This window comes from Triplophysa dalaica, chromosome 23 (genome assembly GCF_015846415.1).
Source record: "Triplophysa dalaica isolate WHDGS20190420 chromosome 23, ASM1584641v1, whole genome shotgun sequence".
Lineage (NCBI taxonomy): Eukaryota > Metazoa > Chordata > Actinopteri > Cypriniformes > Nemacheilidae > Triplophysa > Triplophysa dalaica.
Genome location: NC_079564.1, coordinates 1,994,271 through 2,021,925, shown reverse-complemented (window position 1 = coordinate 2,021,925; position 27,655 = coordinate 1,994,271). Strand labels below are relative to the sequence as shown.

General features: G+C 38.3%; 1 protein-coding gene across 3 annotated transcripts in view; it reads right to left on the bottom strand.

Moving 5' to 3' along the window:
- The window catches only part of ctnnd2a (catenin (cadherin-associated protein), delta 2a), a 211,702-nt gene that overhangs the window by 164,628 nt on the left and 19,419 nt on the right, over window positions 1-27,655 (bottom strand). For all 3 annotated transcript variants that reach the window (XM_056737780.1, XM_056737779.1, XM_056737781.1), the window contains exon 2: window positions 17,201-17,334. In XM_056737780.1, coding sequence (XP_056593758.1) covers window positions 17,201-17,329 — 129 coding nt within the window. In that variant the 5' untranslated portion in view covers window positions 17,330-17,334. The remainder of the gene's footprint in view (window positions 1-17,200; window positions 17,335-27,655) is intronic.

Below are 27,655 nucleotides of genomic sequence, written 5' to 3'. Positions count from 1 at the left end.
CCAATTAAACTGTAAAGAAATCGTGAAGAAAGCCAATCTACACATGCGTGACCTATGCGTGATATGGTTACTTACAACAAATTATATCTGCATTTGTTCTGTGCATTAAAAGCAAAACACAGAATATAAATAACAGGACTTTGTTTTTCTCTACAAAACAAACATAGAATTGTGTGGTTAAAGTGTGACCACTAAAATTGGATCTCTAACACCAGTTAAAATTAGAAATAACTTCTGCTGAAACAAACAGCTGCCTCTGTGTATGAGGTTACAGTGTTTTCATCACATTCAAAGAACTGACCTTATATGTGTATTATCGTTCATTTTATGAATATTCATTCTTAAACATTTCCTTCAATTCTGTCAAAACCTGACTGAATATTCTAGAATTCTGGGAAATTTCTTCAAGAGATTTTTAAGCCAAAAAATGAAACAAGTTCATGTCATTTAAAGCCCGTTTGATCTAATTGGAGAATACAAAAGACATTTTGAAGAATGTTGATAGCCAAAGAACACTGGCCCCTATTGACTTCCATTGTGTGGACACACTGCAAAAAACGACTTTTTTACCAAGTATTTTTTTCTTGTTTTCCAGAAAAAATGTCTACAAATACTTGAATCAATTTGCGTTTTCCGATGAGTAAAATAACCTCAGAAAATAAGTCTTGATTTTAGTAATACCAATAGGAAATTTCAGTGAATATGTGCTTAAAACAAGCAAAAAGTCTTGACAATGGAGTAAGAAAAATGATCTTGAATTAAGGTTGACCTTTTACTAAGTCACTCAATTCAAAATTATTTTTCTTACTCCATTAAGCAAAAATTCTCATATTTTTTTACTAAAAACAAGACTTATTTTCTAAAGTTATTTTGCTCATCGAGAAATGCATCTTGATTCAAGAATTTGTAGACATTTTTACTGGAAAACAAGACAAAAAGACTAAGTAAGAAAGTCATTTTTACAGTGCACAAAACTTCTGATTTTTTTTTAACATATCTCCTTTTGATTTTCACTGAAATCCAAACAGGTTTTAAATGACAAGGATGAATAAATTATGATCGAATTTGTATTTTATGGTGAACTATCCCTACAAAGTGACAACCCAACACATTACCAATATGTGGTCAGTTAAAGAGGTTCATATAGTTGTACTAGGTTTCTCAAAATATCGTCTTCTGTGTTTCACAGAAAAAAGTCACACACAGTTTTTAATGATATTTTTATTTTAAGGTGCACTATCCCTTTTCCTTCGGACTCCCTGTCAATGAGGCTGACTTGTGATTTAGCCTAAAGGGTCCATATCTGTCCTCTCTCAGGCGTCGGGAAGGCACATTCATTATCGGCCTGGCAGCGACATAAGCCAGAGTCATGGGCGCATCTATCAAAGCTCAGAGGTGAGAGATTAAAGGCGAGGTTGCCAGCTTACCTCACGGGCAAATGGAATGCTGAATCACAAAACGTCCCACTGCAGCTAAAGAGGACCAGATGGCACTGGTGTGTGCGAGTTGATTTAGTTTTGCTTAATTGTGCGGAGCAACGGAGCATCACACGATATCTTACACACCTTTCTGAGATTTTTCGCGAGGAGAGGATACACAACCGTGGGGCTATTCTGATCAATACCGCCGCTGTTATAGTACAACAAAACAGGCAGAGGAAATGGAAGATGATTAGGCTGAAAAATTGTCCAGTTTTTCCCCGTCCAATTTCCCAGCAAGCCATGGATGCTGATTAAAAGGCCATTTGTTTCCACTGTGACTTGGGCCATTGTTATAGAGATGTGTGAGTGTTGTTAGTGCTGTGCCTATGGGTGAGATCAAAGGCACACCTAAACACACCAGTAACAAGCTTGTGTGGTGGGGTTGCGTGTTCATTAAGTTTGTCCTAAATGTGCTCGAATAACTAACACAGGCAGGAGTCTTTGATGGGGTTCTGCATATTACAAGAGTCCAATATAAAAGCAGAAAGAAGTGGCCAAACAGAGACGGCAATCTGTGCATGGACGTGACAAAATAAATCACACGTGGAGCCAACAAAGCAAACCTCATATATCAAAGGCAAAAAGTACAGAGTGAAATTCTATACCGGTAAGGCCCTTTATAGGATTGAAGGAGTTGTTCGCTTGAAATTAAGCCACCAGTGACTTTCCATAGTAATTGTAAAGTCTATAGACCCCTTTCTCACCGACGTCACGCTTACGCGCACTAGCTGGAGGGAAAACAAAGGGAAAACTGACGGCCAATACAAACCAGCACAGATTCGGCTACATAAGGAGTTTAAAATATCATCTTGTTGTGTTGTTTAGTGCCACAATCGATAGAACACTGTCTCCAATTTGATATTTTAACACATACCTGCTGCCATTGTCAAACAAAAACACTGACGACAGCTGTAGTTAAACACAATAAAACCAGCGGACTGAACAGAAACGATCATTAAAGATGCTCGCGTTTCACTTCATAACAGTAACCTAAGAAAAAATAACGACTGTCTTTTGTTGGTGTGGATTATGATTTGGGTATGTGTCTAAAAATATCTCACGTATGCCTTAATCATAAACTGGGGAACAATGTTATTTTTCAGATAGCGTTAACTTTTGAATGCATAGGGTATGCTCGCTAATTTTGTTAGTTATACTAAACTAAACTAAACATAAAAGAAACGGTTTGTCATCTCTTTCTCTTTAGTTGACACATGTCCATTAGTATAAAAGGAGAGGGAACAGTGAGAAGGCTCATGGCATGTCAGGTGTTGTGTTCAAGTAAATCTATTTGCTCACGTTTGCAAATATTTACTATAAACACTTGGTTTCTCTGTCTAGTAGGTGTTGATGTCAGGCTGTTTCAGTTCGTCTCAGTGAGTGTGCACGTACAGGTCAGCCAGATTCCCTGCGTTAAAGTCAACTAAAAAAAAAACAATTGCGGTCCTAGACAGTGAATGACATCTGTTGAAGTTTTATCAAATATTTTTCGAGTCATTCTCAAAAACAAGCAAACAAAACGTGCCCCCCTGCATTAGTAATGTGGTCAAATGGATCTTTCTGCGTCCAGCTAAGCACAAAAACGCGTCACAATGTTTACTTACAGGAGAGTCTATGGAGGTTTATTTTAAAGCGAAGTACTCTTTTAAATCTGGTTTGGTTATTTTATCCATTTTTTAAGATATTTCGTTATAACCTAAATGTACAAAGAAAACTACAAGTACTATATTTTGATAACAGATCGTAAAATATTATCTATTTTATTGAAAAAGTAAAGAGATGCAAAGCTACGAAATACATGATCTCTAGAAACCTGTCTGTCCTTTATCTTCACAGTACAATTTACACATCTTTACAATTTACACATATCTTCGTTATCAATCTGTGAACACGAAAGAAGGAAAGAGAATCTCATATAATTTGACCTGTCCTTTGTTTAAAAAAAAAGCTGTTTAAAAAGAGTTTGTATTATTAATGATGTATTAAAAATTGGATTGACATATTTTGTTGAGGTCTTTGTTTGAGAAACAACAGAAAATAATTAAGTGTGGAAATGGAAAGCTAGATCATTGTTTTGTAGTTAAAACACGCATGTTTTTAATAAAGAATAAAAAACCTTGATAAAAAATGAGTTTGAAAGAGAATCGAAAACAATCGACCTCGAAATGAGACCTCGCTGACGTAGAAGTTTGGTGCTTCTATTGGCCTTGAACTTGAACCCTACAGCTTTAAATACAACATGGACGGATGCATGATGATGAATCCACAACAAAAATGTGGTAAATTTGGTTTTAAAATTTTTTTTAAACGAGAAACAGGATACAAAATTGCAATTAGTGAATGTTTTGCATAATTGTACGATTGCAATTGTGTTTTAATAATATAAGAGATTACCAAAGAGTTTTAAATTCAGAATTAAATAGGCACCCCGAATAACCGACCAAGACTTGTTAAAGACTGAAAATAGCTGGGTTATATTCAACCCAACATTGGGCCAAAAAGAGACAAACACAACCATTAGATTGAAACAACCGAAGAAAACGTTTACATTTGACTAAACAATTGGTTAAATCAACCAAGCATAGGTTAATTTTTAACCCAATGGTTTGGTTCATCTCTTTTTGACCCAGCGCTGGAATTTCAGCATGAAAATTTAACCTAAAACCACTAATTTGCTTTTGGTAGCCTCGAATTCTGCTTGGGCAAAAAAAAACGTTTTCAATGCAGGATGCAACCCTCAGTCTTCTTAAACATTAGGTGTGAAAGAATCAGAAAACACTGAAATGCGAAACAATACATTTCACATTCATTCATTCTACAATATAATTCCCAGCAATGTCAAAAAAAATCAGATTATGATGTTCAATGAACGGGGCCTTCAGGAGGAGGCACAGAGATTATGAATTAGTCAGCCTAAAAAGGTCTTATTAACATGCTAAACTAATTTAAACAGCAATATTCAATTTGTCTGATGACTTCCTAATGTTGCCGCTGTGCTAAAGCTCACGTCAGATGTTTTCATCACATTTATATTGCTAATACACAAAAAAGACAAGGGCATGTAGCAGTTAGACAGACACTTCACTGATGACTCACAGGCGACAGCAAACAGACGAATAATGAACCCAGTCAATGAATTCAGTCATTATTTTCGCAACAGCCCTCTGTTAAAACAAACATGTCTCTCAGATTTCCCTGCACGTTACGCCGCATGTAAACAGAGCTTTCACAAGTGCCCAGGGCCATACGCAGGATTTTGGAAATACCGAGGTCCAAAAAATGAATTTCTCACCTTCTTGATCTACATTATGTACATTTTAAAATGTTTGGAGTGCAAATTACATAACAAATTGGTAAAACCATCTCTGTCTTTTCGTGTTTATCCGTTGTGAAAGTAAACGAATGGTCAGTTGATATTTTTATACAAATACTACCGGATTGAAATACAACCTGTCTTTTAATGGTGGGTACGGCCATGCAGGTGCCACGAATGTGCCACGAGCGATTAAAGACGTAAGAGGGTTTTTGTCTTTAAGACACTTCGAAATAAATCCCGTAGGCTATCTGCATCGCACCCACCATCCACCTTCATAGCACAGCACAAGCTATATAAACATATAAATACACATATTTAAAATCTCTATTTTTTGGTGGAACACCTAATGTGGCTTTTCTACAGTACTGCAAGTTCTTTTGCATTCCATAAATAATTCTTGTCTCAAACGACAAAGATATTGAGGTTCAAAACGTACATGCAAGTTGGAAATTTGTGCCAAAAAGCTGAAGATGCAAAGATGGCATAACCAATGTTCAGTATTTGTTTTACTCGGCATGAGTCAAACGTCTCCACCAATTGACAGGTGATATATAATCCTCGTTGTGAGAAGGATGTGATGTAATACACTGATGTTTGACAGCCTCCGTCTCTGGATTAACGTAATTAGTCTGTCAGATGCAGTAACACAAGATTGTCTGTTGATATCTTGGTATTAAAGTGCACAAAGCTCTACCAATCCTTCAGTAAAGAGCCTCAGGGATTGCGATGCATATGCCCCATGCAATCATCTTGTGATTCTGACATGCACTTTATTGATAACGTTTATACACGCGCACAACCAGCGGCAGAATGACAGAACATTTGTCACCCCTACAAACAAAACCCGTGGACCTATGATGCTTTCTCCGATTCCTAACCTAACTTTACTCATCCTGATAAACGCTTTTAATGGCCAGTCAACGACGCACAGATGTATCAGTGTAGCACATTAGTGTCAAAGCAAACATGAATCTGAAATACAATCTGGAAAAAAATTAGCTCATTGCAACTGTACAACATGAAACACAGCTGTTCTATTTACCTGTGTGAGACACCTTAATTTGCTTATCCTCTAATTGTTCCAAATCTGTATTAAATTTCCTTGATTTGATGAACACAGAGAAAGATATTTGGAAGAATGCTTGTAACCACACAGTTTTTGGCCACCATTGACCATAGTAGGAAAGTAATATTCTTTAGGGTTTAAAAGAAGTGAGAAATTTATATTTTGAAGAATGTAAGAGAACAGTTCTGGGGCACTTTTAGCTATGTTTAGACTGTCACCTCAAAGCCGATTTTTATGCATATCTGATTGAAATCTCATTTAAATGATTGATGACACTGTGTACAGCAACTGTTCAGATCCATTTTTTGCAAAATCGGCTTTGGTTTCTATGGCTATAATAGTGAGCGTTGAACTTCATTCGCCGATGTGCAGAGCGATCGGTGTATGACAACTGCAAAGATGTCTGACGTGCTTACGTTTCAACATGGTGTAGAATCTGAACGTTCAGACTGAAACAGATTTCCAGAAATGCGATTTGAATAGGATTTCAAACCACATATGAATGTAGCCTGAGAAGATTTGTAAAAAAAGGATTTCATGTCATTTTTGCCGTTCACACTTGCTAATATGATCAGAATTTAATCGGATATGCCCAAAATTCGGATTTGAAGTGACAGTCTGAATTTAGCTTTTGACCACCAATTACCATATGACATTTACATTTACATTTAGTCATTTAGCAGACGCTTTTATCCAAAGCGACTTACAAGTGGGGTAGATAATGGAAGCAATTAGGACAGCATAAGTACAACAAAAGCATAAGTGCAATCAGAAAGAAGACTAGTCTCATATAGCCTAACACAGTATACGGAACCATTCATTCATACACTTTTTTTTTTTTTTTAGAGAAGAAAAGAGTCAGAACAGATCAGTCAGATGTTGGCGGAAGAGATGTGTTTTCAGGCGTTTCTTAAAGATGGCTACAGAATCTGCAGATCTTGTAGCAGTGGGCAGATCATTCCACATAGGTGGAACAGATCCGGAGAAGGTGCGCGAGAGAGATTTTTTACCTTTATGGGATGGCACCACAAGACGTCGTTCGTTTGCAGAGCGTAGGGATCTGGCGGGTACATATGTCCGCATTAGCGATTTAAGATAAGGTGGTGCCGAACCAGTAGTGGTCTTGTAGGCCAGGAGCAGAGTCTTGAATTTGATGCGAGCGACTACGGGAAGCCAATGTAGCTTAATGACTAGAGGAATGACGTGTGCTCTCTTTGGTTCATTAAAGATAACTCTTGCCGCAGCATTCTGGATCATCTGTAGAGGTTTGGTTGTGCAAGCTGGAAGTCCTCCCAGTAGTGCATTGCAGTAGTCCAGTCTGGCCAGGACAAGAGCCTGGACAAGGATTTGTGTAGCATGCTCTGATAGGAAGGGTCTAATTTTCCTGATATTGTAGAGGATGAATCTACAGGACCGGGCGGTGCTGGCAACTTGATCCGTGAAGTTGAGCTGATCATCGATCACCACTCCCAGGTTTCTTGCTTTTCTGGAAGGTGTGATGGTTGATGAGCCCAGTTGAATGGAAAGGTTGTGATGACTCTTCGTGTCAGCCGGGATTACAAGCAGTTCTGTTTTTGGAAGGTTCAGCTGCAGGTGATGGGCGTTCATCCAGAGCGAGATGTCGGCTAGGCAAGCGAGATGCGTGCAGAGAAAGTCGGATCGTCTGGGCGAAAACACATGTAGAGTTGAGTATCATCCGCATAGCAGTGATAGGAAAAGCCATGTTTCCTAATGACAGAGCCAAGGGATGTCATGTATACAGAGAATAGCAACGGACCAAGCACTGAGCCCGGAGGCACACCTGTGTCGAGATGATGGCACTCCGACACCTCACCTCTCCAAGATACTCTAAAGGACCTACCCGAGAGGTAAGACCTGAACCATTGTAGCACCATTCCAGAGACCCCCATTGCCTTGAGGGTGGACAGGAGGATGTGATGGTTAACGGTGTCAAAGCCGGCAGATAGATCTTGTAGGATAAGAACAGATGAGTTAGAGTAGTGCCTTGTCGGTGTCGTTGCACGGTGGAGTCGCACAGGTAGAGTCGATGGTCTTTACTCTCTTCGGTCTTCACGCGATGAGGGCTGCACGGGCCGCTGCACGCGGTGGATAGTCTTACTTATATACCCGTTTTAGTCTAGCACTTGAATTCAGCAGGACACGCCTTCCAAAATCTCCCAATAACACGCCAATTAAACGTGACTGTTAACACGTGACTCAGCGTGACTCACCGGACGCACACAATGGAAACGAAACTGCGCTAGATTTGATAAGACACTCACAATAATCAATTAAACTTACGAGACTTTCAGATGATTCTCAAACTGCAACAAACTGCTTATCTATATGATAATTTTTCCTACTACTATATGCAAACTAAAAGCATTTTCCTATTTATTAGAAATGATGTGGCATTAGAAATTATGATTGAGAAAACATAATGCAGTTACTTTCTTTAGAAAACTAAAATTGTATTTAAGAGTAAAAGACTGCCAATAAAAGACCAGCATAATGGGAAAAACTTCAATACTGTTTTAAAACTTTTGAATAGTTTTTGTTATTCTACCAATCTTGAAAAAATACGGAATGAATAAGTGATCCTGAACTTTTGAGCTCTTTAAATTCATGTGGGCCTAAGCGTGTCTGCAAGAAGGAGGATGAGGAACTTATCCTTAAAAAAAACAAGGTCAACAAAAAACAGTGTTCACAAGCATTTTACTGCAGAAATGAAACAGGCTTTTGACCAAAAAAATGCTACACAATATGAACAAAAAAGTGTATACTAACTATGCTGACTATCTAGGAGTCATATGTATGCCATCTAGTGGCTGTCCACTCTTTTCCCGAACACTCTTGTTTCCAATTGAAGGACATTTCCTGCATGATCAATTTCTAATTAAGACAATATCAATTCAATATTGATACCGTATACAAAACTAGCAAACACCCGTTAACATAATTTAGCTCATACACTGTAACGTCCTCACATACACACATTACTTCTCTCGGTTATATTCAACACCACTTTTAACCTTGGCATTAATGACAAACGCACACATTTATGTACGTACAGATGATTAAGATTAAGATCTAGGATCAGGGTCAGTTTTAAAGTAATCATGCAAATAGCCGAGTGTTAAAGTCCATTAGCTTTTCGTGGACTATGGAAGATAAACAAACAAAGCAACAGAAACAATAAACTTAAGTGTAAATTGTCTTCCTGCTAAATGAAGCTGCACAGAATCTCGCACATGACAAAGCTTTACATACTCCGGACTGCTGCTCCCAAACTGAGTCAGAACAACAACAACCCAAACACTAACCCTGACTGTCGCTCGCCCGATTTAAGAACAGACATCCTCTGACTGAGAGACAGAAGGACTCAGCTCTGTGGGGACGGCAAACCGGCACGCAGCGGAGACAGACAGGTCGAGATGGGAGGGTGATTTTCGCAGTGGAAACAGCCTGCCTGTTGTCTGCCTGCTGTAGTGATCCTCTCAACACGGCTGATAATATTATTCTGTTCTTCCCCAAGGCCGACCATTACTGACAGAACCCTCAGGCCTCCTACCACACACGTGTCTCTTCCATGCGTGACATATTCATTTCTCTCTCACGCAGCGAGTTATAGAATCTGTGCGGCGATAGGATGTGTGTGCATTTGGGATTTAGTCACAATGACAGCATGGCTTGTACCATATGACGCCGTACATGTGTAATACTCATACACAACACTGTGTCACTGACTATTGGTCAGATTAAACTAAATGTCACATGACATCATATGACATCACACACACATTCTGGTTTTACACAAATCTGTTGGAGGTTTTACGCTATATGGCACTTAAAGTGGTTCTTTGCTCGTAATCACAGGGGACCCACTTTTAGTGCTATAGTATATACCACAATTTCTTGGTGGTTCAGTTGTTCTTTAGAGGTTCTTTGGGGTGACCGAGGTGCTATTTATGAGTTTCTGTATAAAGAACCTGTCAAGCCCCTATATGGTTATTCAGCGGTTCTATAGAGTCCCTCAGTCATCCCAAAGAACCTGAAGAACCTCTGAAGCACCAAAATATGATTCTATATAGCACTGAAAATTATTCCCATATGATTACGAGCCAAGAACCAATTTTAGTGCTATAGCACTATTTTATTTTAAGAGTGACAGTCAAACGTGCCTTCTTTCCAAAAATCTTCAAAATATCTTATTTCGTGTTCAACTGAACAAAAAAGTATTAATAATTTTTCCTAATATGGTAATCAATGTTGCCTCAAAATTGTTGCTAACATTCTTCCAAAAATCTTTCTTTATGTTCAACCGAACAAAGAAATGTCTACAGGTTTGCAACAACTTGAGGGTGAGTAAATCATGACAGAATTTTTATGTTTAGAGGAAGTACAATTTAAAGTTAATTTAATTACAAAATTGTTTGTTTCAAACTCCCCCAAAAAATGTAGGTTTACACAAAATAATGGTGCTATCGTGATCATAGGGGAACCACTTTAAGTGCTACAGTATATTACTGCTTCGAATTACTCGGTTCTTTGGGATGACTGAGGTGCTATATAGACCATCTGAAGAACAGCACCACTTCCATACAAAAACCTGTTAAGCCTGTTAAGAGAACATGGTTCTTCAGCGGCTTTATATAGCACCTCAGTCATCCCAAAGAACCGCTGAAGCACCTCTGAAGAACCACTGTAATACCAAGATACGGTTCTATACAGCCAATTTTTTTTAAAATTAGAGCAAACTTTGATCACACTGACAAATTGCAGTATTAGAGTCACTTCTGTAGGTCACCACATTGGACAAAGTGAATCAAAGCAAAACAATGTTAGCAACCACTATGCTTTGTTTGCATCTGTATTCCCTGTCTGTTCCTTAGTTCATTGTCTGCTTCATTACGTTACGTGTGGTTGTTATTCTTCTGTTTTGCTCCTGGATATATATTGAAGTTCTGTTTTGGTTTATCTCTTCGTCGTGCGCTTTTGTATGCAGCCTACCCCCTTACAGTAGCTGCCAATGTTTAGACAATCCACAATTATAAATATGAAATATTACAATAAATAACTGTAATCTGCAGAAAATTAAACCTCAAGTCAACAACCACATGAGAAAATGCTAAAAAAAAACATAGACAGCGACTCAATGACATTTAGATTAATCAACTGAAGTAAAAATACTTTCCTAATTGAGTGACTTAATAGAATCAAAGCAAGCCTACTGTCTCTCTTTTGGTCCGTAGGTGCTTTAACATAAAACCCTGCACCAATGTTAAAGCAGACTGACAAGTTTCCTCAATAACATCACACGCATCGAAATCATCATTCTACAACATTCCTAAAATCAACATGACAGAAATTGACCCATTTAATTCAGTTAAAGGTCCAGTGTGTGAAATTTAGCGGCATCTAAAGGTGATGTTGCAAATTGCAACCAACGGCTCACTCCACCCCTCGCCTGTTCCTTTCGAAGCACTACGCCTGCTCTCGCAGGACTAAAGTGACTTCTCTTTTTGGCTTATCTGCTGAAGGAGAGAACGTTATGAAAAACGCTCTGTAGAGCAGTTTGTCCGTTCCAGGCTACTGTAAAAACAACATGGTGAATTCCATGTGAGGGGACCGGCCGTGTATGTAGATAGAACAAGCTCTTTTAAGGGTTATAAAAACATAACGCTTCTTTATGTAACGTCTTTATACACCTCTGAAGACATATTACATTGCATTTATGTCAATAAAAGTAGACCAACTTGCTGGAGTTCCTGTGCATGTTTCATCTATTCACATTTTTCCAAAGAATGAATAAGGTATTGTTTTAGTCTTTAATTGTTACTAATGCCGTCTTGTAAAATCCTTACAGTACAAAATAGGTAATGTAATGCTTGGGTTATAGGTAATAATAATAAATCTTGTTGGCTCCAATCTTGTTTCATCTAAAATATGTTAGCATATAGAGGTAAAATGTGTTGTGCAGTATATGCCATGTTGATTATAAAGCTTTATGTAAGCTCTGCGACAGACAGATCGTGGGTCACACCACTGACAGCGCCCTGTTTATGAGTCACAATTCCGTAGCGTTCATTAGTCACCTCAGTCTTCAAGGCGCCAAGTTTTTTCCCCAGTAATTCGACCTGCAGCAGTTTTGGAGGAGGTTTATCAGGCAGGTTTGTGTAACACATTTAGAAACCTCGTCTGGCATTACGCGAAACAAATGCCACTGATCACTGAAATCTCTAGCGGAAAACAATCCTTTAATATCAAAATAAAAGCTTGCCTTTCATCAGAGACCTTTCTCACACATCCACTTACACCAGCTCAACTTGATGCGCCCCCTTCATAATCAATCTCTCTGATCGAGGAGTTGCGTCGAAAAGTAAGATGGCTTCATTTGTAAGATTGCGTAACAGCGGCAACTTGACGGGGAAGCACTATTGTCGCCTCCTGTAGGGATCACACACACATCACTTCAAAGAAAATGCGTAAGACGGATGGTCGTTTACATGATATAAATATTTATGAGCTTTAGTTCTCCATCTTCACTCAAAAAAAGATTTTTTGCTGCTTGTTAAATTTACTTAACTTTATGATACATTTACTTTACTCAATAAATGAAATCAACACAACTTTTGGAAAATTTGGTCACAACATGATTTTTTTATGTTTAGTCAAATAACTGAATCCATTCATGTTGGGACAACATAAAGGAGTTTTGTTGTGTAACATAATATATTTCTTATATACTTATATTTCCCAGCATGCTTTGCGTATAAATGCGTATAACTGCATTTTGAGAGTTATTTCTTAAAGAAGTGTTATTTTATGCATTTTTCTGTAAAAAGAAACACATGCTAGTGTTTAATGTTCATTTATCTTTGAGGTTTTGAAGAGTTTGTTATTTTTTTCAGTTTTGTGGTTACCATTGTTCAGAAAAGCGTTGTCTTTGGTTAGATCGTGGGCTGTTACGATCCTTTTTTTTCTATTAATTAAACATCTTTTTATAGATGTTAAATGAAGTAATCTCTAATAAAAATATATAATATAATGTTTTTGAGGGCTTTCATTATATATCTTTTTTTATTATATTGGTTTAATGAAAAATATGCATGTTAATGACACAAATTAATTTAATCAAGACTACTAAAAAAATAAGTTCATGGAACAAGATTATAAAGATTTGATTCAAAGAAATTAGACTTTGTTGGAGAAAAGTAATTCAATTTCGTGGATTTTTTTTCTTAACTTAATTAAGTTCCTTCGACAATTTATTTTTTTGAGTGTGGAATCTTCTGAACTTCACGTGTGATGGAGGTGACCCCAGCCCTAGTTTTGGGATCACCTGTTCCATTCTAAAGTGTTTAGAATATAAAACAACTCTGCAATCATTTATTTACGCTCACGTAAATCAAAATCTGTATATGACTCTTTTTTTGTCTCCATGTGTCCATACAATGGAAGTCAATGGGATCCGTTGTTGTTTGGTTACCAACATTACTCAGAATATCTTCTTTTGTGTTCTGCAAAATAAAGTCATACAGGTTTGAAATGACCAGACGGTGGGTAAATGATGACAGAACATTCAATTTTGGGGGAACTATTCCTTTAATGCAATGCTAACACCAAAGATCTTTTCTTACAACAGAAAATTCAACTATTCAACATTTTGACAGAAGCCACTGTATGACTTCTGTTCTCTTAGAGAACACATAACAGAGTTTACTCAAGAACGCACAGAATCAGCGATCCGCCGCTGAAGTGCATTACCATTTTGATGGCTGCGGTGATGAGGATGGTGATTATGATGACGGTGCTGTTTATGGTGATTGCTCTTGGGTGTAATCCCACAGGCTCCTGCGCCACTTGCTCGAGTGCCGTGGCAGCCAGGAGACGGTTGAGAGCTGTTCCGGAGAGGCGGTGGGGGACGGGAATAGAGGTCAAAACAGCTCTGTGTGCCTAAGATCTCATTAGCTGCTTATTTCCAACGCTGCATGATTTCAAGTCGCACCAGAGAATAACGCGGCCATAATTCACATTCAGCCAACCGTGCCGGGGACATAAATATGCCACGTAGACTATGTGAACTTAGGATACGCCGACGGATGGTTTTGTACTCGGTGGTGGAATAATAGGAATAACTTAACCTATCCTGAACTGTTTTTCAGCCATTACCGCAATCCTCATTTCAATGGTCGTGATGGTGAGGAACAGGAAGGTCTCAGACAACAGGTCCATCTAACTATGATCGACAGAATAGCTTTTTATCAAAGTTCAAGTCTGAGATCCTTTCATCGCTGTTCTAATCGGAAGAGTTCAACATGAAAGGCTTTATTAAAAGGCCCGCTGAAATGTGAAGGCCAAACATGTCCTGGAACTATGAAAGGAGGTTGGCATAGTGAGCTTTAGCCATAGTCAGTGCTTGGCTGAAGGTGTAAAGAAATAACCCTTCCATCCTGAAATGAAATCTCAGGGTCGCAAATGCAATCAGAACAGAGCGATCATTTTTATGTCAAAAAAACGTGATATTCTTTATATGGTGGGTGGGTTTGATTTTAAAGTACGATAATATATTGTTTTCAGTGTAGCTCACTTCTATTCAAAGGTTAGAAGTCGCTGGCTGTATTCTGTTGAATTAATTCATGGAAACAACGCACTGATCTGTGGGTGTAGCCTTGACCGCGAAGAAAACAAAATGTAAAGTTTAAAAGTTAACTTAAGGGAGGGATTTTCACATTGCGGACTGACGGAGCCGAGGCATGAATCTTGGAGAGTGGGTTTGGGTCAACTCTGAAAATGCATTGTACCAATAAAAAGAAAACAAAAATGCCCAATGTGGAAACTGTAAACACCACTTTAAATCCATTTCTATTAGTCATTTTGAGAACTGAAAATCAAGATTACTGTATATTAGCTACGGTATATTTTCAGCATTTGTATTAATGGCACTGCTACCACCTATATGTGCAAAACGTTATTCTGCGCTGCTTGTCTCAAGATTATAGAAAACCAAACACCAATCTAAATCAAATATTAAGGAAGAGATGAGATGAGATAAGCACCCTAAACTAAAATCTAAGACTTTTGCAACCTGCAACGAAGAAAACACACCCGTCGCCTATCATTAAAGAAAGTGAGAGACAATATATAGTTTTTCATACAGTCAACAGCAAAACTGACCAAATAGTGAAACAATAAATGTGTTCTTAAGAACATATTTGCCAGTTTTAAACACAGCTTTACCAATTTAACATAGAACAAGCGGTCTAAAGTCCCGTTTTTCTCTCCATTTCGTCTTCACTGGAGTTTTGGTTCCTTGCCACGGCTGCTGTGTTGGCTTGAGTAACTTCTGCAAATTCCATATTTGCATAGCTTTTATTAGGATGGTCCTCTCTGTGTGTACTCATACACTAAGGGTGTGTTCACAAATGTCATGCTTGGTAAGATTAAAACGAACTCTGGTGCGATTGCTCTGTTAGTGCATTTTATTTGTGTAAGTGTTAACGCTGCCACCCAAACCCTGCTGCGCACTAAACAAGCGGTGGGAGACCGACGAAAAGATGGGTCTCTGTCCACTCTGTCATATTTCAATTTCGATTGAAATATGAACGCAACACGGACCAGAGGCTTCGAACCGAACCAAAAACAGGAAGTGATAATAATATACGATCCGAGTGTTTATTAGATTTGTGCTTGCGCAAGTAACGAAGGACTTTCTGGTGCCGTTTTGACTGCTTTAAACACTTCATGAGGTCAGGGGTCTTCGCGAGCTATTATAAAATAGCAGAATCTTGTTAATATCAATGGTTTTTGCTATAGATTAACAGCATAAAGTGCTCACAGTATCACAAGCAAACTTGGTGCTCAAAAAAGACAGGCATTGGTTGACACACATTTTATAAATAAAATCTACCCAGAAATCCCAATTTGTACTATACAGACATGCACTTCTGGTTTAAGATACATTGCATCAGCATATCCTGATTTTAATGTATTAAAGCCACACATGAGGCCAGTAACAGTTTAAATTTCTCTTAATATACTCACGTGAGCGCCCACTCAATGCAGCGAGAGCCCAGTGTGTTTGAATAAAAGTAGTGGCTAATGTTTTTGATGGATCGGGCTGAAGTGCCACCTGCACAAATTTACGGGTTGTTCCAGGTGGGGCACCAATGGCCGCAACGTAATGACCGAGAACTAAATCCATCATTGAGTAAAACACAGGTGGCCTTTTACTGCTGAGCTGGGAGTTTGCAAATACGAAAAAAGTAATCAAATACAAATTACACACTATTATATGTTGCATACTGTAGTGTCAATTAAATCATTACCAAGACAGATTCCCGAGGTGTAATAAGTTCCGCAGGCTCCGACTTTATGGCACTTTCCAGATTTCCCCTTTGACTCTCAATTTGCATTCATTGCAGCGGCAGCGGATTTTGTCCTCAGGAACATTTCCTCCGTCAGCCATTCATCTTCACACATGAAGTCATTTGGCTCCAGCTTTCTTTCTTATGTTTAATGTCTTTCCAAATATTTCAGGTTATTCGCCACATGGTCTTTAAATGGTTTATAATGTCACACCTGAGATTTAACTATATCGCCCTACAGTCACTTCAAGCCTGAGTATCACACAAGACAAGTTATACACTTACAGTCACAGTTCGGACAAATGTACAAATGTACTTGAACACTCAAGTTATTCATGAATTACTTCATAAAACAAGAATGTTTTAAAAACGTGACATTTTTTAAAGATGGGTTGGACAGTGATGAAAAATCAGCCAAGAATATAGGTATTGTTGAACATCATGTATAATGCAAGAAACACCGTTGTTTCATTTCGATTCAACACTTTTTCATATAAATATCTGTTTGTGTTATTAAGAGTGTAGATAACTTAATTACCGATGTGAAATAAAATGCTAATACTAAACAACAAATGCGTCTGTCCAAACCTTTGTCTGGTAAACACAACTAATAGAATTAATAGAAATGAGATAGTACGTCAAGCTTCTGCTCTTTTATATTTCCAACAAAAGTAAAATTCTACACGACTATATGATTGAATGTAAATGATGTTCCCTTTACAGAGAATATATGTCCTTGATACCACTTGACAAGCGCTCACTGTAATAGAGAATACCTTTATCATTCCCCTTTTAATCTTTGCCTCTCAGAAACTGTAAAGTCAAGCACCAGAGTTACTATGACAAATGTGTACAGATAGCCAAAACTGCGAAGAACTCCTCTACAGCAAATGTACTGTAAAAGCCTCCATCTGGAGTGATGCCTGCAATGTGTTCAGGGGTGATCGGGAGCATTAGAGGTGTATCTTACTTGCTCTTTGACGGATGCCAGGATGGCTGAGGTGGTCTCTGTTTCAGTTCCATCTCCGTTAGAAGCGCTTAGCCCTGGGCTCAGCATGGTGGCCTTCTCGGCTTCAGCGGGCTGTTCTGGAACTGGCATGATTTCTGGAAGAGAGAAAAAAACATTAATCAGTCGACTCTCTTCATCTGGAATGCATTATTAATCTTTACGGTCTAATGAAGGTGGCATGAAACCAGGGACCCCGCTAGAATTTATAGCAAAAATGTTTAAGGGTGGACTCATACTCCAAACAGTAAAATAGAGTTATCTTTTTAGATGGATTGTAAATTGTTTTTTTACGTAAAAATGTGTATGCCTGTATGAGTTCATGTTAGAGGTGGTAGAGCATTGCATAGCAGGGCACAATGATGCGGGGTTTGATTCCCAGGATTCCCCAGGTCTTTGCAGATACAGCTCTGAAATTTTCGTATGCATTTTTTCGTATTTGGTGCTCGTTTGTACGGTTTCCCTGAATTGTCCAAACGCCTCTCGAAATGCTTCCTACGGATGAAAAAAATGCAGAAAATCGAAACGCCCAAATTTTTTTATGACAGAAAAAGTCAAATACATAACAGTGACTGCAAAATGTATATACAGTAACCGATTAATGTATTTTAGGTATAAATTTTGATACTTGAGACGGGGTCTATTTGGGCTAGTTTTGCGAGGTGTTTATGTTACGCGGCTCTGGCAACCCTGCCCACCTCAGAAAACCAAGAACAAATTAAAAACAGACAACTCTGAACACAAGTGGGCATTAATACATTTTCAATCCAATCTGTGTATATCCATGTTTAGTTTATAAACCCCTTAAGTCGATTTTTAGTAGCAACTGAGCAAACATCAGTATGAGGAAACCTGTGACTGACACACTCTCGAGCATCTGTATAGATTGATTACAAAGAATCTCCGAATAATAAGTCAGCTGGGCATTAGCTGGACTCAGATCAAGATAAATGGTTATGTAGGACAATATCTGGGTATTTTATCTCTCTCAGGGGCTGTTGTGGCCAGGCCTGCCAACTTTGTTGGCTTGTTAATAAAGATGAGTAGCCTAATCCGACGTGACAGCATGCCTCCACCTAGCTTCATGAAAATTTGATTATGCCTACTTAAACCACTATTTCCACATTGTTTACCTAGCTCTGATCTTGCTTTTTGAACATGGATGATTCATCACCACCACAGGAAAAACAGAACCGGTGGTATTCATTCGGACATCAAGACAAAAACATCCATCTTCCCAGCGAGAAGGTCTGAGATTCTGTGTGTGCCACAAGCATTCAGAAACCTGAACCTTCATCAAAATCTGCTGGGTTAAGATATAACATGAGGTTTTATCTATCAAATCAAGTGATGAGAAGCCACACCGTCCAACTCAGATGCTGATTGGAGAATCAGAGTGACATTTTTAACGCATTATACTCTTCTCGGCTGCTCCTTGATCACACTGTGACCTTCAGGGAAGGAAGACTGAAACAACTGTGCAGTAAATTATTTTACAGTTTTGTTAGAACAGGTCATACGAGTCAAAGGTCAATGCCAAAGGACAGCGTAGAGGATGTAGTATGCATGCATACCTGAATATCTCAACAATGCACTTTCGAGAAGTACAAGAAGTTTGTACTTTATCAAGCAAGACAGATACTTTGAAGAATATGAGAATGCAGCTCCTGTGTCGGTACATCTCCATCCCCACATTACGGCTCCACAGACTTTTTTATGCCATGCAAACAAACGGGTGTTTTATTTTTCAATGATACAGCTCATTTCCTTCTCTGTGGTTTACGCTTGCAAAGGTACCACCTCCCTTACCAACCCTGGGCAGGCAAATGGTGCATTTAAATATATCTGAGAGCCTCTGCGGTAGACTGGCCTATGTCAACCTTAGTCTTTAAAAAAATCAACGCAGAGAATGTTTTCATGCCTTGCGCACTGAAATGGAATGTACCCAATTAGCCTTTAGTTTAAAAATACACTTCACAGTCTCAACATGATGCTAAAACATAAAAAACTCCAGAATTTTCACTCCAGAGGCTTCTTTATTGTGATGTGATCTAATAATCTTTTGCTTCGCTGGATACACAACGTGTCTTCTTATTCAGATTCAGGTCATCACTGAAATGACACGTAGCAACGATTGTGTTCATGGCTTTTGTTCATACTATAAATCATATTCAAAAGAAAATGCTGTCTTTAGATCCGTACGAGTGAGATTAATTCAGTTTATACTACTATAATGAATCTTAACACTGCGCAGTTTTTGTATTTCTATGCTATTTTTGTATCTACAAGTCATCTTTTTCTCTAACGCAAATTCAGGAAAAGCGTTATGTAATTAAATATGAATATAATAAAGAATACGGCAACAATCACATGCAGTGATCCATATTAAAAAAATTGGGCTTTGGAAATCAAATTCACACATACAAGTAGCCTATACAGTTTGGGATCATCTGTTAAACTAAGAAACAAAAATACACATATTTGAAATAGCATTACAAAATGTTGTGGTCTCTAAGGAACATAATATGTGCTTACACAAAAAGCTTTCTGACAAAAGCATGTCACACATTACCAAGCTTGACAATGCACCCAGCACAACATTTCAGCCCCTCTGTATGTAAATCCGAGTCTGTGGTAGTCTCATTAAAATGTAATGCACTGTTTGTCACACTAGGATAAACATTCCTGTACCAGCCTGAAAATACAGCTTGGTTAAGGTTCGATTTATGTTTTAAAACTAAACTATTAACTACAAGTGAAAATGCATATTATCTGTATCGCCTGGAAAAATACTTAATATGGCTCCATTATTTATTGTCCGGCAGCTTATCAAAATGTTTGACCCGAAGCCCGTCTTTTTTCGCTCCACCAACACAGTTTATACTACTGTTGCAGTCATTAAAATAGCTCGGATTTTATCTTTAACGGAGAAGTGACTATATTTTGTTTATTAAGTTCATTTGAAAAAGTGTTTTTTTTTGTTTGTTAAATGTAGTTTAAAGTGTAGTGGCGACATCGACCGCCAGGGGCTCGCAGCCGGCAGTAAATTAACCACGTTTGATTGATTTAGCCTATATATAATATCACATCAACACTTGACTGGTCTACAATAATCCACAGATGTAAAACGCACAACAGTAGCCTATATCACAATGTTAGATTAAAAGTTTATTTTCACCATCTCATATCAACGGCCTTTCTAACAAAAGAGCACGCAGGCTGCTCTGCTCCACGAAACTGCCTATTGTTGAGGAAACGCAAACAAATAATGAACAAATAAATATATACATTTTACATTTACACATTTGGCAGACGCTTTTATCCAAAGCGACTTACATTGCTTTATCCTATACATTTTACATAGGTATTTGCAATCCCCTGAGATCGAACCCACAACCTTGCTCTTACCACTGAGCTATAGGAAAGCTATAATATAAAACCTGAAACATCACAACTTCACCACGAAAATGGCATTGGCGATTTTTCTCATTATGTTCTCCATTGCACGTGAAGTGAATGTGGTCGATGGCTGGAACCTCTGTGCATTGGGGTACACGTTGCTGCGTGCATGGGTAAAATGCGTTATGTGTGCTGTAATAGTTCATAAAATTTATTTTACGTATAAAATGTATTTTCGTAAAACAGACACGAGGCCCGATCAACGTATGAGCTATGATGTGAAAATTAGCCCGAAGCCCGGCCCTAGGGGCATAAAAAAGTCGGGCCCCGACGGGCTCGGGCTGATATGCAGAGCTCTGCTCTATTATAATTCCCTTTCTACTTATCCTGCGATGTTAATCATTATTAATATAGTTCATCCAGAAATGAAATTTTCTTCCATCATTTAGTCATCCACATGTCATTTCAAACCTGTGCGACTCTGCAGAACACAAAAGAAGATATTTTAAAGGACATTGCTAACCAAAATCATTGGCCCCCGTTGACTTCCATTGTATGGACACAAAACTACAGACACAGTCACATTTCTCAGAATATATTCCTTCGTGTTCCACAGAGTCAGATACGGGTTTGGAACGACATAAGGGTGAATAAATCAATACAAATTTTTATTGATCATTTTAATCAAATAAAATCTGAAATATTGCACTAAAGAACAATGTGTTAATTCCCTCTATTCACGAGACCTTAAATAGGGCTGCTGTCATAGATGTTATAAACCAATCAAGTTGTGACTAAGTGTATGTGTAATAGGCCTTCAAAACCAATGTCCCTCGTCTTCCTTTAATCAGGGGTCTCGTGTGTAGCATGACACAATAGAAACATATACATGACAGCACACTTAATGAGGTTCATGGGTGATTTTCTCTAACAAGCTTCTCGACGCCTCATTATCAATGCACACTGACAACATACATCCATCAGGCCTGCATCCCGAATAACTCCAACTATGTTCATCAGGAATCTCAGACACCAGAGATCATTTATTTAACCGCTCTAGTCAACCTCATGATGTCACTTTTAATGGGGTACTTACAAGACAAAAACAGAACAGAGTAAGAAGGTTTCAAACGTTGTCAAGGAAGACGACCAATACAACCGGGCGATCAGAGCTGATTTGCTAAACACAAAGATTAAACTAGATTTTGGAATGAGGCGAGCAACAGATTGTGGGAATCGGGATGAGAAACACCACACAGAGAGGGATAAAATGTGAAAAACTGTGGACTGGGAGAGTCTGGAAGATTTGACAGGAGGTGCAGACAGACCCGTTGTCACCCCAGCTAAAATAAGGCTGCCAGGTTGTAACTGCATGTGCCCGTCTCATCAGCATTTGGCACCTAAACCGGTAAAACAAGCCTTTGTGCAGTTTGGCAAGCTTGTGCATAGGAACTGATTGAGCCTTGGTGTTGTTATCCATCCGGTTTGATGGCTTAACGTGACTGTAAACTACAGTTGAGATGGGGAAACGGCCTAAATGCAGCTACAACTAACCGCAAAAAGAGATTTGGATTGGTTTTGACAAATAAATTCAGCGGAAAGCTTAAAACATTTGTAGCACAAGAATGAAATAAACTATAAGTTGTAACGTGATGACCTGAGATATCAGTATAGTATGAATCAGAACCAAGCGAAGTACTCAAGCACTGATGTTAACTTTCTGTGATGTAGGGCTGTCAAATCGATTGTTCACGATTAATCGATTAAAAAAGTTTGTGTTTATACATGAATAATGTGTGATCTATATGTATACAGTAAATATTATGTAAATATTAATTAATATATATTTATTTAATATTTCTCATATATACACATAAATATACAGCACACAGATGAATTATTAATTAATTATTACTTTATTACATTTTTACCAGTCTGGTGTATGCAGTCACAGGCTTAAGGCTGCGTCAGTGAATCTCTGTCAGAATCTGTCAGAAAGCGCACCAGTATTAAGTTCTCTTTCGTGCTTGAATTAATAAAACCATAAAAGATTATGCTAGAAAGCCTGTTTTGTCTTTAAGCATTTTCGTAAGACTTCAACGTGTTAAAGAAAATCTTAAATGAAAGAAAAGAGTTGTGAAAATAGGAGTGGCGACTCTTAAAGGGGCCAGGTTCTTTAACCTACTGCTGTGACTCCTGTCATTTATGTTCATCAAAGAACAAAAGAAAATAGGAATTCAATGTGTTCTGTAGCTTTAATGGGAATTCTTCTGTATTTAATTTACAATTTTGCATCAAAGACTGTAAAGTGTTCTTTCAATTTCTGAATATTTCCTACCTGTTAGACATGATATCTCTCAATTATACCGTTGAATGGCTATAATTAATGTCGAAATAAATAAAATCATTTACAGTACTAATAACAGAATGTTGGCATACATTTATAAAATGATGCTGTTAAAGAAATCTGTTGTTTCTACATTCATTTGAAGATTACATGTGAAATGATTATAACATAAAATGCATTAATGTTATGTGCGATTAATCGTGATTAATCGCAGAAAAAAACATGTGATTAATCAGATCATTTTAATCGATTGGCCGCATAAATTTTGATTATTGTTATTTTTTAATATACGCAGCACACACATTTATTGTACACGACTTCTTTATTTTGGAATCGATTAATCGCAATGAATCGATTTGACAGGCCTAAAATGTAGATAAATTAACTGCACATCTCTACAGAAAACAACTAGTGCTTTGGGAGAGTTTGACCGCTGGTATATCTCAAGTTGAGTCACATTGCTTTACAGTCACTTATCTGCCTCATGGCAAAAGCAGAAATTATATATTTCATATATTCTCACTGTGACAGGTCAATGTTATAAGCCCACATTTATTATTAACAGTCCAGTCAAGACAGTAACTCACCGCCCACCTGTGATCTCGTGACTCGGGCGGGTCCCGTGTTCCCTAAAGCCCACCGGCTATTTATCTCTGATTCTACCACTAGCACAAACGTAGCTGAGCCCACATCACAGTGAAATCTCTGTTAAAAAGGCCACATGAAACAACATCTAATGAGGGTTCTGTTTTCAGAGGAAGAACAATTCCATTATATTTTGATAAAAGCTTATGCAGACAGCTATTCTTTGGACAAGCTGCATTCGATTTTGATGTCAAGCTCATTTTAAACAAACACTATATTAAATCCATCTCTATAGAGACTAGCGTCTAATTATCTATGGCAAGCACCCTGCCACTATGAGCAGTCTTTTTACTCTCATCTGTGAAGACCCAAAAGAGTGGGCTGAATGTGTCAGAAAGGAAATCAGCCCTCTCTCTCTTTCTCTTTTTCGCTCTCTCTCTCTCCCTCGCTCTTCCCCTCTTCCGACTCTCCTCTTCCAGTCACTTCCCTGCATATTGCGCATGTCAGTGCATTGGTTCTGGGCAGGAAGTCTGGCAGCCACGCTGTCCTCCTTCCCACACGACCTGTGAATTCCGTCCCTGCGTTGATGCTGCAGGACGCCAGCCAGGCACCCGCATGCAGCAGCAGAGGAAATAAATAAACAAACTAGAACAATCCAAGGACTGGAAAGAGTCGTGTCTGATAGTCTGCCCTGTTAAGAGCCTTTAATACCTAACAGGGAAAACGTAAGCAGGGAATAAAAAGTATTTCAATACAAGTATTTTTTCAATGATGATTTTTATTATTGTTAATTTTTAATATACGCAGCACACACATTTAATGTACACGACTTCTTTATTTAAGAGCCTTTAATACCTAACAGGGAAAACGTAAGCAGGGAATAAAAAGTATTTCAATACAAGTATTTTTTCAATGATGGTTTTAGAGGCATCTAGTGGTGAGGTTTCAATTTGCAGCCAATGGCTCACTTCAACCCCACCCCCTCCCTTTCGAAGGACTATGGAGGCCGAACCATGACTAAGGTGTTGTCCCTTTTTTTTTAAGGTATTGATGGAATGCTCTCTGTGGAGCAGTTTGTACATTCAGGGCTACTGTAGAAACAACATGGCGAACTCCATGCAAGGGGACCCGCAGTGAATGTATATAGAAATAGCTCATTCTAAGGTAATAAAAACATAACACTTCATTATCTAAGTTCTTTATACACCTCTGAAGACATCATTATGAACGTAGATTTTATCGTATTTCGGTCAATAGATCATGCCAAAAATGACACGCTGGACTTTTAACTAGATGCATTTAACATTTTAAAAATATTTCTGGCTACAATGGCTGTCAGATAAATATGTAAAAAGTCATGTTTTTTATTGTGCATTCCAATTAATATCAATCAAACTGCAGTTGGTTTGTTTTGTTTTAAGTCATAATATGTCATAATAACTCATAACAAAATACAGCTAACTAACATAAAATATGATTATTATTTTTTAAAAGAGTAATCTCATTTTGGAACCAAACTCTTCAAATCCAGATATACATAGTGAATATTATAAAAAACTATAAAATATTAAGAATTCATTTCCTATAGCTGTATCGTCCAGGCCAAAACGTTACAAACAAGAGCATAATAACTACTTCATTGTCCCTCTTTACCAAAGCAGACTTTGCCAAAGCTGCTTAACATAGTGTTTCATAGGGCAGCATCTGACACATTATTTCTGTTCCTCTGACATGTGGCCTATTTCAGCGCTACCTGGCTGAGATGTCTGGCATTTCTGTCATCCAGCAGAGATAACCCGAAAGCTTTGGAAAAGCTGATGAGCCCCGACTGCACACCAGAGCCAGACAGGGAATGGCACAACTAAATGAATGCAGTGGAATCCAAAACACCCATGTGAAACCCTTTTTTTACTTCATAAAAATGCAGTGGATTGAATGTGTTTCCAGCCAAACGGATGCCCTCCGGCATTGTTTGATTCCTCTTTGTTTTCCCTTCCGATCTAGGAAAATGTCAACAAACTCTGTACTCCAGGAGTTTGGCAGCCGGTCGAACACAACCAGGACGGCACTTGACTCATGATGTCAAACTAGCCTCAATCCACAGTAAGCAAACAGTCAAGCTAGGCTGCGCTCAACCCATCGGAGAGAAACATCTCCGCGAGAGTGGCATCCGGATGTGTTCTAACTCCCTCCTATATCCTCCTCAAGCGGTTGGAGGAGCTTGTCTTCATGGTCCCTGCTCTGGTGCGTTGGCACATCATTGTCTTCTTTCTATTCAAGTTCTCTTCCGGTCTCCAATAAGCCTGTCTCCACTATAACCCTCATTCATAAAATAAAAGGTTCACCTAAAAATCGAATTATGTCATTATTTATTCACCCTCAAACCTGTAGATGAAGCTTTCTTTTGTTGAACACAAAAGACGATATTTTGAGAAATACCTATGGGTGGTTTCGACTCCATACAATGGAAGTCAACGGGGTCCAGGATTTTTTGGTTACCAAAATGTTTCAAAATATATTCCTTTGTGTTCTGCATAAGAAAGAAAACCATACAGGTTTGCAATGACATTAAAGGGGTCTAAATGATTAAATAATTTTCTTTTATGGGGGAACTATGCCTTTAATGTATTCTTGGTGACATACCTATTTTATGTTTTTTGTGGATGACAGTACGCCATGCACCGTGGTATCTGGTAATCCTACTATCTACCAAGTGACAAATGAATTTGCAACAAAACCGCCAATATCAATTGGATGCACGACCTTTGACGTCAAAACCTAAATATATGGCAAACACATTCTCCTCCCTTTTAAAAATTGATAAGCTTATTCAATGCAGCATCGTATTATGTTCATTAACCTATCCAATCAAAACAGACAGATCCACCAGTTGGGAACCACTGGTCTAGAGAGCCCTGAAATATTAATGATTTGTTTTTTATCGTAGTGCCGGGTATCGTATTCCTTTAGACGTCCCCCTGTCCACTAGATTCATGCAGAACAGGCCTGTTTGAAAAACAAATTGAAATCTAATCTATAGAGCTATTAATGTCAAAACTCGGAAGAGAAAAACTGTCCGATGCCATTATTATTTCTCTGCGCACTGCAACCGCAATGTAATAAGAGCTCTGGCATTTCATTTCAGTCTGGCAATATGTAAAATAAACACAATAACCTTATCAGCAATTGAGCCCTCTTGTGCAGTTGTTTATGTTTACATGCATTGAAATGCATATTCCCTTCATCGCTGTGAGATGACAAACCAAAATCTCAAATCTCAGCAGCAAACAACAGACATGACCTCATGTCTATAATAACACAGTGGTTCATTTTAATAGGACTTCAGAGTACACACACACATTTGCATAGTGCCCATCATGACGTGCAGCTTCTACAAGGGTTACTGTATATCCTGCTTGATAAACACACAACTGCATTTGATCCACAGCATGAAATCTCTAATGTCCACAAAGGAATAGGACAAATGTTTCCTGTTCTAACACAAAACCAACTAGAAGTAAAATGACAAATAAGGATTCACATTAAAGGTCCAGAAATGGAGTGACATCTAGCGGTGAGGTTGCAAATTGCAACCAACGGCTCACTCCACCCCTCCCTTTCGAAGCACTACGATGGCTGACACATGACAAAGATGTTGTCACGTTTTCGCTTCTTTGCCGAAGGAGATACCATATTTACGAAACACTCTCTGTAGAGCAGTTTGTCCGTTCAGGGCTACTGTAGAAACAACATGGCGAATTCCATGCAAGGGGACCCGCGGTGTATGTAGATAGAAATTCTAAGACAAGATATAAAAGCCTAACGCCTCATTATGCAAGGTCTTTATACACCTTTGAAGACATAAATAAGTATATTATATTGCATTTCTGTCAATAGATCCTTCTTAATCTTTCACGTTGCACCTTTAAGGGATTTGTATATGTATGAAAGTGGAGCTGGTAACTAAACGCTTGACCAATTTATTTCTGCATTTGAAAAGTACAAACAAACCTCTTTGTTTGCTATTATTTTCTATAGTTAAATGGGCACGAACACACTGACCATATGGTGTTCCATATGTTTGTCCA